Source organism: Sciurus carolinensis, chromosome 2, assembly GCF_902686445.1.
Source record: "Sciurus carolinensis chromosome 2, mSciCar1.2, whole genome shotgun sequence".
Classification (NCBI taxonomy): Eukaryota; Metazoa; Chordata; class Mammalia; order Rodentia; family Sciuridae; genus Sciurus; species Sciurus carolinensis.
The window spans coordinates 123,938,480-123,954,439 of NC_062214.1; the positions used below are offsets into that span (position 1 = coordinate 123,938,480).

The window sequence follows — 15,960 nt, forward strand, 5'->3', positions numbered from 1 at the left end:
AATTCTCCTTACCAATTTCCCGTCGGTTAGCTGTGAACAATTCAAAGTGTCTCTTGGTGACAGTTTTAACCTATGAATTGGTTCTCAGGGAGTAAAATGTTAGACTATGTCTGTGATTGATTTCTAAGTAGTAATGTGTTCATTTGATGGAGTATAAACACTTGGAGCCTCAGTAACCTATAGGAAATAAATCATATTTTCCTTATTAGGATTCAGAGAAGATGTGCATTGAAATAGTCTCACTGACCTTCTACCCAGAGGCTGAAGTGATGTCTGATGAGAACATAAAGCAGGTGTATGTGGAGTATAGATTCTACGATCTACCCTTGTCTGAGACAGAGACTCCAGTGTCCCTGAGGAAACCGAGGGAAGGAGAAGAAATCCACTTCCACTTTAGCAAGGGTGAGGCATCCTTTGTGGTCAGGGGTAGGGGAAGTTGACAAACATTTAGATTGATGGTCAGAACCGCTCTGAATTTCTAATGGAGGTGAATCTAGCCATTTTATCTTTTATGATGATGATGATGATTCGCAGTACTGGGGATTGAACCCAGGGATGCTTTACCACTGAGCTACATCCCAGCCCTTTTTCTTTTTTTATTTTGAGACAAGGTCTCACTAATCTGCTGAGGCTGGCCTCAAATTTGGCATTCTCCTGCCTTAGTCTCCTGAGTAGCTGTGATTAGAGACATGTGCCACTGTATCTAAATACTCTTCCTTTTAAAAAATTAATTTTCTTATTATATCCTGACCTAGTATTGTAAAAGATAGAAGTTGATTTCTCACTTGTATAACAAAAGTTCTGATATGGGCTGGCAAACCTGAGGTGCGTAACACTATTAGAGGCCTGGACCTTTGTCTTCCTGTCATCTCACAGCCTAACCAACCTTCCATCTTTGTGGTTACTCCAAGGTTCTTAATGACTGCTGGAGAAAGGAAGAATGCCTCCCAGCTGACCCTTTAAGCAACCTTCACAAAGGTCTCATACAACACAACAGTCTGAATTAAATCCCATGACCATATTAAACTAAAAGGTAGACTGGAAAGTGTGCTGAGGTTGCAACACTCCCATATAAAAATAAGGAGGAAGATAAGTGCCCTGAGTTGAACCTACTACAAAACCTGAATCTCCAGATGCCCCTAAGAATCAGTCTCCTAGGATTCTCTAGCTTGGGGAGTGGTGGGAGCACATTTATTTTGGCATATTATAGAACAACTTTCAATTCAGATTATGAGGCTTCTTTTATAACAAACTTTTTCTTAAATGACCAAATGGTAAATAGTTTAGGCTTTGTTGGCCAGATAAGTCTCTGTCTCTTGACTGCCATTGTGTTTCAAAAGCAAACAAAGGCTGGGGGGTGGGTACCTCAGGGAAGAACATGTGATTAACATGCTGGTGTCCATCCCCAGCACCAAAACAAATAAAACCAAAATCACCCCCGCAAAACACGAACAGAAAATAGCCACATGCACATAAATGGGCAGAGCTGTGTTAAAAATCAAACTTCATTTACAAAAAAAGAGAGAGAGAGAACCAGCTCATAGATCTAGTTTGCCAACCTTTGCTTTATGTCACTGTTTTACATATATCACTTATGAAAGTCTTCATGCCCAAATAACAACAGTATGTGATTCTTTGCTTTTTTTCTTACCTTTAACACAGTGATAGACCTGGACCCACTAGAACAACAAGGCCGAAGGCAATTTCTCTTTGCCATGCTGAATGCACAGGATCCTGAGCAAAGACAGTAAGCATTAGCTTTCCACTTTAAAAGCAAGGAGATATTCAAACAGGAATTTAAGAGTCTGAGTTTGGTTTTGTGCTGATACTGAATATTTTAACAATTTCTTTCAACTTAATTTACTCTTTTGTCTGTGTGTGTGTGTGGGGGGGTTACTGGGGATTTAACCCAGGGATGCTCTACCACTGAGCTATATACCTCTAGCCCATTTTTATCTTTATTTTGAGACAGGGTCTCACTAAGTTGACCAGGCTGGCCTTGAATTTGTGATTCTCCTGCTTCAATCTCCCAAACTGCTGGAATTATAGGAATGTACTACTGTTAATTTACTTTTTTTTTTTTTTCTCTGTACCAGGGATTGAACCCAGGGGTGCTTAACCACTGAACCACATCCCCAGCCCTTTTTTATTTTTTTTTTTTTGATACAGGTTCTCACTAAGTTGCTGAGACTGGCTTTGAACTTTTGATCCACCTGCCTCAGCCTCCCTAGCCACTGGGATTACAGGAGTGTGCCACCATGTCCTGCCAAGTTAATTTACTATTAATGAATTTCTTATCTATTTGAGCCTAGCTGATGTTTGTGAGTACTTGATCAATTATTTAATCTGATAGGTTTAGTTTATTTCTCACCTGTACTAGCCCTTAATAGTCCTTTTTGTGGCACAATTTGTTTGTATATTGACATGGAATGGACAGCATGCTTTGACATTCTAAGTTAATTCATTTCTCATACATGAGAAGTGTTGCTAGCTTGCCAAATATTGTGCCTTGGTAATACTAATTTTACACTTAGACTTTTGTCTTTTTTACAGGAATATTTCAATTTTGTTGTAACTAAATAAATTCTAGATCTCCTTTAAATTTTTAGAAAAGTCAATAACCTTTATTTTTCCTTTCATCTGAGACTTTTAGAGTTTCCAGGTTAAATGTATTGGATTTACTTATATTAAAAAGAAAAATTGTTTGACTGAAATTCAAATTTTTTTAGCTGGGCACAGTGGCGCACGTCTGTAATCCCAGTGGCTCTGGCAACTGAGACAGGAGGATCGTGAGTTCAAAGCCAGCATCAGCAAAAGCGAGGAGCTAAGCAACTCATTGAGACCTTGTCTCTATATAAAATACAAAATAGGGCTGGGGATGTGGCTCAGTGGTCGAGTGCCTCTGAGTTCAATCCCTGGTACCCCTCCTCCCCCCACCAAAAAAAGTATTTACTTTACTTTTTTCTTTTTTCAGAATTCTTGTAATTCTCTTCCTTTATTATGTTACAATGCTAATCCTTTTCTACTCAATTTTAGATTTTGGTTGATTTTGCCTTTGATTTTCTTTTTGTCAGTATTGTATAACTGACAGTAGAATGGCTTTGTAATCTGACAGGTCTGGTTTTGAAGCCTCTCTCACTTGCGAGCTCTGTGATCTTTGCAATATTACCTAATTCCAAGGCTCTTGTGAGAATAAAATTGAGATGACATAGTTTACATAAAGCACCTGGCTCATAGTAATGCCAGTTACCATCTCTTTTCTGGAAAGCTGTGGTAGGGAAGTTAGCATTATCCCTTTGCACTGTTGAAGATCTCAGGAGTGATACAGAATTTGTGATAATCACAAATGAATATTGCTTACCCTACTAAGGATGTATCCTTTTTAGTAATGCCTTCTTTTCGAGTGATTTTTGTTTAGCTGTGCTTTAAGAACTTGCATTTTTAGTATTACTCCTATTCCCTTAGCACTATTAGCTACAAGATTTGCTTTTTAAAAATTACTAGGAATATGAAATGTCCTAAGCAACTCAAGCAAATCTAGAGACAAAAAGTAATCAGTGGTTTCCAGGAACTGGGAGAAAGAATGGGGAGTGACTACTTAATCAAGATAATTTCTTTTGGGGGGTAATGACCATTCTGGAATTAGTGCTGATAGTAGCACATTATGCTTATACTAAAACATACTGAACACTGTAAAATGGTTAAAATAGTGAATTTTATCTAAGGAGATTAATGGGATTATTATACTAGTTTCTAGAATTCAATGCCATTTGCTAGGCTAGTGAAGATAATACTAGTTGTCAATGACTTCTCCATTGCTTTTGGGGCACTACAAAGCACAAAGATGTGCTTTACAGCATCATCTTTCAAGACTTGAAATCTAAGGAATGTACTTTTTTATACTTGTTTTCCAATTCTGCATTCCTTCTGTTTCCTTTACTCTGCTCAGGTTTGGTATCCAAATTTTATTTAGAAAACTTCTCCTAATATCCATACTTCCCACATCAAATCCCTCAACATTGTAAACCATTTTACCAGGAATTTTATCTTGATAGTTTTGGGATTTGATCAACTGTATTTTTTAAAAATTTTTGTTCCCTCTTCTAAGGGCCTGTAGTAAAATAAGTAGTTTTACTTAATCAAAATTGCATTGATTTCTTACTTTGTTGTCATCTTGTAAAATGGAGGCAAAGGAAAGGTGATTTGAGGGAGAATATACTGTATTACTTATGATTTTTATCTTTATTTCCTTTTTAAAGTATAAAGGGATCAGCAGTACTGAGATAAATGGATATTTTCCTCCTTTAGTTTAAAGTTTACAGTGGTGAGTGATCCCATGGATGAAGAAAAGAAAGAATGTGAAGAAGTAGGGTATGCATACCTTGGACTGTGGCAGATCCTTGAATCAGGAAGAGATATTCTAGAGCAAGAGTTAGATAGTAAGTAATAAAAATTTTTGTGCTTCTCGGTTCCTAATTTTCTAAGGAAAACATCGTAGTATTGAATAATTTTTGTTTTACCTCCAGTATATCATTATCACTTTGAAGTTCCCCATAGCTACCTGTATTTCATTTCCGGATCCAGCATGAAAAGTATTCAGTTGTTTTAGTTCTTATATTACCTCATTACAGCTAGAATCTATTTTGAATCTACAATGTCTGAGGTAGGGAATATTATTTATTAATTTATTATTTTGTTACTGGGGATGGAACCAGAGGTATTTTACCACTGAGCTGCATCCCCCCCACCTTTTTTTGGGTACTGGGGTTTGAACCCAGGGGCTCGTAACCACTGTCACATCCCCAGACCTATTTTGTATTTTATTTAAAGACAGGGTCTCATTGTGTTGCTTTGCTCACTTTTGCTAAGGCTGGCTTTGAACTTCTCTGCCTGTCTCCCAAGCTGCTGGGATTATAGGTGTGTGCCATTGCACCTCCCTCCCCACCCCTTTTTTTTTGTAGACAGGGCCTCACTGAGTTGCTGAGGCTGGCTTTGAACTCATGATCCTCCTGCCTCAGCCTCCCGAGTCACTAGCATTACAGATATGTGCCACTAGGGAATACTTTTTAAAGACAAATTAATTTCAATAAAATTCAGACTTCAGAATTTCTGACCTCTCTTAATCAGATGAGGTTTGTAAGGGTAGCTAATTCCTTTCTTGGTTAATGTGTTATCATGTACAGTCACATATCCCATATAGATTCCAATTCTCTTCTTTCCTTATATCCACTGGTCATCAAGTGATATTCACTTTTTTGTCTTGCCCACATTCTACTGTTATTTTGTGTACAGTGTTTACTGAATTGATATAAAATTGTTCTGATTATATATATGATTATATACATATATGTACATATACATATCTATAAATATACATGCACATATATATATTTAGGCATACTCCTCAGATCAAGTATTACAGTTCATACTTTAGCTGGTAGACAAGACTTCATTGTATTCCTTTAGTATCTTTCTAACTATGATCATTTAACCTCTCTGTACTCCTTTTCTAAACTTCAAAACAGGAATAATAGCAGTAGAATGTATTTCACAGGGTTATTGTGAAGATTAAAGGGACACTTAAGTAAACAATGGATTATAAGCTGCCTAGACAGTGCCTGGCACTTGGCAACGGCCATCTGTTAGCCACTTCCAACTGACTTAATTCTACCTGTTTCATCCCTGAACATAACCATGCTCTTCTTGACTTCAGTGCCAAGGAAAATTCCCATAAGTCTTTTCTTGTGACCTCAAAATTCCCATGCCAATGAATGAGTGCTTCTCAAATTTTGTTTTTAATCATTAAAACAAATAAAACCAACTTAAAAGAGTAATGCCCTCTCTTCTCCTCAGGCTTTAAACATGTTGGTCTTTGATTTTAAAAATATTCTTTCTGGCCTTGTCACTTCAAAATTTAACTTCTTTGAAGTATTTGCCAAATGATCAGGTCACAGTAGTTTATCCCTTTTATCTCCTGTACTCTTCCATTATTTCCATTCCAAGCACTTTATGAATGCATTCACCAGTTTTTCCTAATTGCCAAATCCAGTTTCCAATTGATTTTATCACTCATCTTTCTTGATTTTGCTACACCAGTATTGGTTTTTGCTTTTAAACTTTTTTTTTTTTTTTTTTGGTACTGGGGGTTGAATCTAGGGTACCTCTCCACTAAGCGACATCCCCAGCCCTTACAGGTATGAACCATTGCACCTGGCTTTTGTTTGTTTTTTTGACATTAATCATCACTTTCTAGCTGGTTGGCCCTTGTTTCCTTTGTAGGTTCTTCTTCCCTGGACTGTTCCTTTAAATGTTTAGATTCTTCTGGTTTAGTCCTTGGTTTTTCTCCATATATTCTTTCTGGGAGTAGGTAGTTGAATCCATGCACAGGGTTTGAACTACTGTGTAGAGATAATCTGAAATCTGGGTTTCTAGACCAGATTTTTAATATAATCTAGATTTGCAACAGATGCCATTACTTATATTTTGTCTCCTGGGATCCTTGAACTCATGATGACAACTTTCTAACTAACTTGTAGTTATTCAAATTACAATGGCCATTTTAAATTGATTTTCTTCTTATCCCAATATTTACTAACAAAATTTTACTTACGTTTTTAAAAGTTTGTCAATGGATTTTTATTTTATTTATTTATATGTGGTGCTGAGAATAAAACCCAGTTCCTTATACATGTGAGGCAAGACTCTTTACTGAGCTACAACCCCAGCTCTACTTATGTTTTGAATCATTCCCCACACCCCATAAGCAACTATACTTAAAATCCTCTTATACTTTAAAAGCCTCTTAACTACTCTCCTTTGCCCTATTTTTGCCCTTTTGAATATATTCTTTGAATAATGGGGTTCACCTTCCTAGAAACCAAAGGGAGACTTTCTGATGCCTTTGGTTGAAATCAAATTCTTGAAGACAAAGTCCTTTGTGAACTGGTCCTACTTATCTGTTTAGGCTCATTCCTGCCCTTCCTTATAGTTTTCCAAACATGTTCTCATGTCTTGGCATATACTTAAGATGTCTTCTACTTAAGAGACTTGGCTCGTGAATTGTCTCCAGAAACCCTTCCATTTTCTCCATTTTCGAATAGGTGCCCCTTGTCTCCAAAGCACCTTGGGCTTTTACTTATTACAGCACCTACATATTGTACTGCAATGATCCTGTTTTCCTTTCTGTTAGCCAGAATCTCCTCATGAATTGGGGTAGTGACTTCACTGACTTAGTATCACCAGTACCTAAGAAAACAAATACCAGGTATGAGTGTTTTTAATTGAAGATGCTGCTGCCTAATACTTTTGCTTTTTCTCAACAGTTGTTAGCCCCGAAGACCAGACAATTCCAATAGGAAGGCTGAAGGTTTCTCTTCAAGCAGCTGCTGCCCTCCATGGTATTTACAAGGAGATGACTGAAGATTTGTTTTCATGAAGGAACAAATGCTTTTCCATTCTAAAATCTGAGGGAACCATAGTAAAAATCTCTTATAAAGTAACTTGCTATGCCATAAATTCAGTTGACTGTGGTATCTATTATCTCTCAGCCTAATGGTAAAAGTTTAGTGATAAAGGTTTATTTTTGTGATACTGGAGGGGTAAAGGCATTTCCCTTCCAATGCATCAGCACTTAACCAGATAAGTAGGTTGCTTTCAGGACTGCAAAGGAATGGTCACAAAAGGTGAATTTATAAAAACAAAACAACAAAAAACCCACAGTTTATTTATCTTTAGTTCTTCCAAAATTGAAAATATCAAGTCCTACTGCTAAGGAAAAAACAAAACAAAACAAAACATAGAATCTGAAACCCCTCCCCCCTTCTTCTCTTAGTCACAGAACACAGAAGGAAGTGCAGTGGGACAGGTGGATGCAGAGAACCAGGAGGGGAGGATGGCAAGATAAACTCCCCCAATACTTAAAAAGCTGTTCTTCAACAGAAACTGTGATAAATACAGGACAATGCAGGACAAGTAAAAATAAGGAGCAGCAGTGAGGAGAGGCTGTGCTGTAGATAATGGCCTCTCTTCTCTTCTCTTTTCTTGTCAGGGTATTCTAGGCCCAAGGGGTGGCTTGCCCTTCCAGATCTAAATGTTGACTCCTTTGAGCCTCTCTCTAGGTTTCACTTGAAGCAGTACGTGAGGCACCACCATTCTTCCTTAAATACATCAGAAAAGAGAGTGGTAACTTTGCCTTTTATCATTGTACCATGTGTGAATTTTAAGGAGAAAAATCAAGTCAGGGAGTGTCACTGCTTCTTATGTCTTCCAAGACAGCAGAGATACCTCAGAACCTGCATGAGGTCAGAAACCAGGAAAACTGACGAAACCACCAGCCCAAATTGCCTCACTAGCTCAAGCTGCATCACACTTGTTAGCAAATTCCAAGAACCTTTTCTTCAGTATTGCAAAGATGGAACTTAGACGTGAGGAAGGTCATGGCAGTGGGGTAGGATGGAGGGTTGAATCTGCTGGTCAAGAACCATGGTACAGGTAGTTAAGGAGCTCCTTGTACCACTGTCTTGGAAATACAGCTTTGAGACACCGAAGGTAAGATGTCAGAAGCCATCGATGTCCTGGTAGAAGGTGATAGGAAGAGAGGAATGAACGGTATTTATTAACAGCTGAAGCCTCCGCCCTTCTTCAAGCACACCTCCTCCCTTGCCATCTGAATTGGGGCCATTGGCACATGTCCTGGTGGGCCTGAAATTCCCCGAGTAGATTGGTCCACACAAATGGCCCCCTAAACCCATACACACAAATGGCAAAACTTCAAAGAAAACAAAAGGAAAAATACAGTTTCTATGTCATGTAAAATCTTTAGGAGTTGGCTGGAGGAAGAATGGAGCTCAGGGCCAAAGTTCAGATGTTACTTCCTCTTTTTCTTGGGGGGTGCAGAGCTGTGTCTGGAACCACGGTTAGAGCCACGGCCTGAGCTGTGTACAGATGCCTTCCTCTTCCGACTCATACTTCGACTCTGTTCTTCTTCTTCCTCATAACGACTTTCTCGGTCCGCTGAACAGAAGGAAGCATTATTGGTTAGCTTTAGTTACTTACTGGATAGCATGGGATAGTATAGAGAATGTACTTTAATCTCAACTGAGTTTTAATCTTTAATCTATCACTTATTAGTATGTGACCTGGGGCCAACTGCTTAACCTTTCTGAGTCTTGGTTTATTTATTTGTAAGAGGAAGACTTATTTAAGGATTAGGTAAATATCTGCTGGTCAAGAACCATGGTACAGGTAGTTAAGGAGCTCCTTGTACCACTGTCAAAATACCTATACAGCAGATGTTTCCCCTTCATCTTTAACTTGTATTTGGGGTTTGGTTTCAGAGTAACTAGATTAGCACTACAAAGATATTCCTCCTAACCTGGAGCCTTACATGACTATGTGGTATCATGGCTATGAGCACACTGGAAGGTTGAGCCACTGATAGAAGCATCTGTTTAGGTGGGGTCTTATCCAGGTGGAAAAGATGGATATATTCTAGACCTTATTTTTCCTGTAGTCAATGAAACTGTAGCAAGGGCTCGAAGTTTTATTATGTTCTTTTTTCTTCTCATTATGCTAAAACTAATATCTCAAACTACAGAAACATGTCAGAAATTTGTACATAAATAAGTGAATAAATAACCAAACAAAAACAACAATTATTTTTTAACCTTTGCGGGCTTCTTCTTCCAGTTCATCCCAATCCTTCCCACTCTCTTCTTCACTGCCCAATGACTCCTTGGAATAGTCTGAAGTAACAATGATCACAAATTAGTCATACAGAAACAGAAACACAATGGAATTACAGAATTTTCCCTTTAAAAAAAGCAGTTCCAGGGCTGGGGAGATAGCTCAGTTGGTAAAGTGCTTGCCTTGCAAGCACAAGGCCCTGGGTTCGATCCCCAGCACCGCAAAAAAAAAAAAAAAAAAAAAAAAAAAAAGCAGTTCCTAGCCTGGTGTGATGGCACACACCTGCAATTCCAGCAAATTGGGAGGCTGAGGCAGGAGGATTTGCAAGTTCAAAACCCAGCTTCAGGGAAAACAAAAAACAAAAAAAAATCAGCCTCAGCAATTTAGCAAAGTTAAGCTGGGGGTGTGGCTCAGTGGTTAAGCAGTCCTGTGTTCAATCTCAGGTACCAACAAAACAAAACAAAAACAAAAGTTTCTAGAAATAATATTAGATTAGGAAACCATGACAATTTTTTTTTCTTATAAAAGACCAACCTGATTCTTCTGCTTCTGAGGAATAATCTTCATCACTGTCCTCCTCTTCTTCTTCATAGTCATCTTCTGAAGGATTAAAAGTCTCATCTTCAATTTCAGACTCTGAATCCCCTTCCTCGGCATCACTCCCCTGTTGAGTTAGAAAGAACATAGTACTATTCACTTCCTCCCCACAACGTTCACCTTATAATGGAAGTAATTTGAACCAATAAGTACACCAGCATTTTACATTAAAAAACAAAAACCTGAGTGACCAAGATATAAAATCACTTATCTAAAATTACTGGTAAAATGCAGTTACCAGAACCTTAACTAGTTCATCTATCTTCCTTCTTTTTCTTCTGCTAGAGACTAAAACCAAGGTCTCAGGCATGCTGATTCATATTTCTAAAAGATTCATTTCATTCTTCCGTACCTAGGGAAATTAATTCAGAAACTTGGTAATAATGCATTCTGCAAAGGTGTGAGGATCACTTTTCAGCAAGTAATTTTATGAAAGACCTTAAGATTTCCCCCCAAAATACTATGAAACTCATGAGGAATGGTTTTTATAATTTCAAAGAAATCTTATATGAGTGGCCACCAACATCCAATCTATGACTTACTAGTAAAACTAATTAGGAAAAACAATAATACCAAGTTGTGTTCAAAGCTTCTCCCAGCTGGTCTGATTCTTTATGTGCCCCCTGTATGCCATTCTCCTAACTGCCAAAATGACAGCAGGCAACACTGTATGCAGAAAAGAAAACCCACACTCACGCACCTCACCCTCAGGTTCCAGGAAAGACCAGCCACCCTGTTCAAAGAAGCCCTCTGGGTCATCAACAATGGTCTTCATAATTTTAGTCCAGTTGAGGGACTGTACTCCTTCTGTGTACTTTAGGTCACAGGAACTGAGAGAAATGACATTACAAAATCAAAATCAATTTTCTACATTTTCTGAGAATTTCCAATGTGCATCCCCCGCCAGTGTGATCTTGACCATTAGTTTCCTTGAAGTGCAGATAATCTTTTCCTAAATATGAGTGCTTATATTCTTTGCATTGTGCTACAAGAGCATGCTAAAATAGGTGTTTGATCTCCCAGAGCACTAACTTTCAGAACAGAGCAGCATTTTAACCAAATCTGAGCTCACTGCTCTCTTCCACTTTCTTCCTTAAGCACCCTATTCTTCCTTTAGTCTTCCCCTCCTGTTCACATCAATTTGTCCTTTTCCCTCATTGGTCCTATTCTTTTTTCTTTTTGCTACCGGGGATTGAACCCACGCTTAATCATTGAACCACATCCCTAGCCTTTTTTTTTTTTTTTTTTTTGCGGTACTGGGGATCAAACTCAGGGCCTTGTGCTTGTGAGACAAGCACTCTACCAGCTGAGCTATCTCCCCAGCTCGTTTTTAAATTTTTTAATTTTGAGACAGGGTCTCACCAAGTTACTGCAGCTGGCCTTGAACTAACTCATGATCTTCCTGTCTCAGCCTCCTGAGCTGCTGGGATTATAGGCATGTGCCACCATGCCCAGCTGGTCCCACTGTTATCTGTAAATGGTCTTAACTGAAAATCACTTCTGTGATTTTTGTTTTTCAGTTCTGATCATTCACACTACCAAATTGAGAGATAGTGACAGTCTTTACTGGTCCTAGCTTTTTACTGCTTTCCTATGTCTTATTTATTTAATGAAAGGTCTATATGAAGATGGGGCACATCTTAAAAACAGAATATAATGTCAGTAGTGAGAGGTCAATTGGCTTTAGACTACCGGCTGTTCCAAACCTCTGTCAATGATATCTGAGAACAAGCCTCCAAAATCAAAGAGAATCCAATAAACCTGTCTATATCCTAGAATAAAATCTAAAACACGTCAAATAATATAACAAAATATGGCACCCAACAATGTGGAGACACAAGATCTGGAAACTGATCACAAGTATCAGGCACTTAAAGGGGCAGCAGGAAAATCAACCAACAGAAACATTCAGTATATAGAGATGATAATGAAAGTAGCAGACAAGGACATTAAATAGGCTATTATAGGGTGGGGGATGTAGCTCAGTGGTAAAGTACTAGGTTAGCGTGAGGCCCTGGATTCAATCCCCAGTACTGCCAAAAATCAAACAAAACAAAATACCCCACTATTGTAAACATTCCCTATATATTCAAGATAGAAGAGCAAAAACTTGAACATAGAGAGAAATAACTGAATAATAGCCCAATGTGAAAAAAACTAAAGAACCTACATCAAGGAACACCAAGCAAAATAAACAAAACTACACCAAAGCACCAAATAACCAAATTGTGAAAGCTAATGACAAGTGCAAAATCTTAAATCAGCCAGAGGAAAAAATGACAAACTACACAAGGAAAAAACAGTAGATGTCTCCTATGAAACTCAAGCCAGAAGACAATCAAGCAATATTTTTTAAGTACTCTAAGACTGTTAACTTAGAATTCTGTATTCAGTGGAAACATCTTTCCAAAATGGAAGTGAAATAAAGACTTCTCAAATGAGACTGTCACCAGAAAACCTACATCTCAAATGCTAAAATAAATTCATTAGGAAGAAGGAGTAAAAATGGGACCAAGAGCACTAGGAATGGTAAATCATACATACAAAATGCCCTTATTGGGCTGGGGAGATAGCTCAGCTGGTAGAGTGCTTGCCTCGCAAGCACAAGGCCCTGACTTCGATGCCCAGTACCGCACAAAAAAAAAAAAAAAAAAAAAAAAAAAAAGCCCTTATTTGTAAATTAAAATATAACTGTTTTGAAGTTACAGTAATGTGGTAAATTGCAGGCTGCATAATGTTAGAAGTAAAATGTATGAAAAAAAGAAGAAAATGAAGGCAGAAGAACCTTCTAATAGGATATGTAAACAGACTACAGTAAGTTAAAAGATGTATATGCAAACCTTATAGCAATCATTACAAAAATAAAAGGGTATAGCTAGAAAACCAAGTGTGAAGATACAAGAGAATCATAAAAATAGTCAAAAAAGGCATGAAAAGTGGAAAAATAGAAAAGAATAGATGGGAAATACAGAAAGTAAGTGGCAAGATGATGGATTCAAACCCAACCACACTGATAATACAATAAATGCAAATGATGTTTTCAGCAATCCAATTAAAAGGTGGACAGTACCAGAATGGATTACAAAAAACAAAAAACAAACCAAGACCCAAATATATGCTGTCTCCATGCAATCCGCTTTAAATATAAAAGAAGGTGAGGGTGTGGGGCATAACTTAGTGATAGGAGAGTTTGCCTAGCATGCATGAGGCCCTGGGTCCAATGCCCAGCATAATAAATGAATGAGGAATGTCTGAAGTGAAAAAAAGAGAAAAAAAGATATGCCATGCAAACACTAACCAAAATACAGTTAGAAGTTATAGTATTATCACACTAAGTAGATTTCAAAATAAGAAATACAGTTTGAATATTCCTTATCTGAAATGCATGGAACCAGTAGTGTCTCAGATTTTTTCAGATACTGGGATATTTGCATATAAATGAGGTATCCTGGGTTGGGATTGTGGCTCAGTGGTAGAGAGCTTGCCTAGCAAGTGTGAGGCGCTGGCTTTGATCCTCAACATAAAAATAAATAAATAAAATAAGATATTGTGCCCATCTATAACTAAAAAAATATATTAAAAAAAAGAGGTATCCTGGGAATGGGACAGAGTTTAAACAGAAAATTGACTGGTTTCATATACAACACAAAGCCTGAAAGTAATTCTATACAATATTTTTAGTGCACCTGTGTTTTGACTGTGACAACTCTCACACTGCTGGTTTTCTAGACACAGTGGAATGATTCAGTAATTTCTCAAATATACATTTAACCTTATGACCCAAAAATCCTATTCTAAGGTCATTTACCCAAAGGAAATGAGATCATATATACTTAAATCTGTATGTAATATTTATAGCAGCAATTCATAATAGCCCCTAAATAAAAACAATGTCTATTAACTATGAAATGGGTTAAATATGGAATACACATAAATGGAATACTACTCCATAATAAAAAACGAAAGCCAACTAATGGACACAACTTGGATAATTTTGAATGCTAAGGAAAGAATGCAGCATACAAAAGGTAACATACTGTGATTCCATTTATGTGAAATTCTAGAAAAGGCAAAAAATGTGATAGAAATCAGTGATGCGGTTGAGGGAAAGGACTGACTTCAGAGAGGCATGGTATCTATCCTAACGATGATGGTAGACATATTTACTAAAACTCATGATACACTGGTGAATTTCTCAATAAAGCCTGCTAAAAGTTCATATGCATTTATATATAATACTTGTGCTCCTCCATAGACTATCAGCATGGAAAATCCTTACAGAAACCATATATTTCTATTTCTCTCAGTTTATTTCTAAGCTATGAACCCATTTCTTTCTTTATCTCTCCCCCCCCCCCCCTTTTTAAAGAGGAGAAAAAACTTGTTTTTGCTTTAGGTCTGAGGCGAGGCAGAGCATAATGGCGGACAAAAGTAGCACAGAAAATCTACCAAGTTCATGACAGTCAGGAAGCAGAGAGATTACCCATTTCTTAAAAAGGAGATTGATATTTATAGACCCTTTCTACCTCCTAGAAAATGGGGAGGTGGAGAAGAGCAAACTCTTTAATAGCTACCCAAAACATCATGCGTAGGGAGTGACCACCACCTAAATTATTGGGATTCTCGTACTTCCGCAAGAAATTGCTGAGTGTATGAGTGTCCCTTTCAATGTACAGATGTAATAAAATTAATAAGGTCTATTTAATTTTTCATTAAAAAAAAACTAGTAAAAATTATGGAATCCCTCGGATGAACAATTATTACACATGCACACAGATCTTTTTATTTATGTATATACCAAATAGAAAAAAAATTTGATTTTTATTTTCTTCACGTAAGTATTCCTAAACTACTACTGAGCATTTGGGAAAAAGTGAATAGCTTCCTTGGGATCTGTCATACTTAAAGATCCCAAATTTTTAAATCTTTGTAACTCAATTCAAAGGTGGTCTTACCTAAAGTACATCAGTGGATTTAAAATTTTTTTTTCCCCCTAAAGAGGTACAATCTTAACAGATTGTCTAGGCTGGCCCCAAACTCATGGGCTAAAGTAATCTTCCTGCCTCAGCCTCCAGAGTAGCTGGGTCTATAGGTGAATACCATCACACGTTTATATAAAGCATACAACACTTAAATTCTGTAACATGGGGAAAATGGGAGATGACTGGCACATTTACTTACTTCAACCATTCCTTGATGGGATCAAGAGAGGCTACAGGAATGGCATTGATCATTGTCACTTTCTTACTGTAGTCCTTGTAGACAATTACCATATCAAAGTTCTTCAGGTGAAACTGGACCCTCTCAAAATGGATCAGCTCCACTTCATCCAATGTCACCACAAAAGGTGGCTGTCAGATAAGAACTAGGTCATTATATAAATACTTCCCCCAAAGCTCTAGTATTTTTAAATACTTCCAGGATCTAAATCACTGCACAGGAAAACTAAGCTATTTTTTGGTATTTTGAAAGGGTAAAGAAGTATGCGGTAACAAGAAGTCCTAGTATACCCATCTCCAAGATAAAAACCTCAAGAAGAAAAAATTCAAGGAAATTATGCTAGGAAATTATTTTTAAAAAGTGATTTAAAGAGACTTCAATTAGAATAATTAGAATCAGAATACCCATCCTCCTGCTTGCTTTTTTTTTTGGTACTGGGTATTGAACTCAGGGGCACTC

General features: G+C 37.4%; 2 protein-coding genes across 2 annotated transcripts in view; one reads left to right on the forward strand and one right to left on the reverse strand.

Annotated features, from left to right (window-relative positions):
• Rpgrip1 (RPGR interacting protein 1) overlaps nucleotides 1-7,462 on the forward strand; it is a 57,446-nt gene extending 49,984 nt beyond the window's left edge. The window contains 4 exon segments of the mRNA XM_053743353.1: nucleotides 210-402; nucleotides 1,663-1,747; nucleotides 4,309-4,439; nucleotides 7,323-7,462. Of these exon segments, the coding sequence (XP_053599328.1) occupies nucleotides 210-402; nucleotides 1,663-1,747; nucleotides 4,309-4,439; nucleotides 7,323-7,435 (522 nt within the window). The 3' untranslated portion in view covers nucleotides 7,436-7,462.
• A 240-nt stretch (nucleotides 7,463-7,702) lies between these two features.
• Supt16h (SPT16 homolog, facilitates chromatin remodeling subunit) overlaps nucleotides 7,703-15,960 on the reverse strand; it is a 33,485-nt gene continuing 25,227 nt past the window's right edge. Inside the window, exons 22-26 of the mRNA XM_047541389.1 lie at nucleotides 15,463-15,632; nucleotides 10,982-11,111; nucleotides 10,219-10,348; nucleotides 9,666-9,743; nucleotides 7,703-9,012 (exon numbers count right to left, since the gene is read on the reverse strand). Coding sequence (XP_047397345.1) covers nucleotides 8,867-9,012; nucleotides 9,666-9,743; nucleotides 10,219-10,348; nucleotides 10,982-11,111; nucleotides 15,463-15,632 — 654 coding nt within the window. The 3' untranslated portion in view covers nucleotides 7,703-8,866. The remainder of the gene's footprint in view (nucleotides 9,013-9,665; nucleotides 9,744-10,218; nucleotides 10,349-10,981; nucleotides 11,112-15,462; nucleotides 15,633-15,960) is intronic.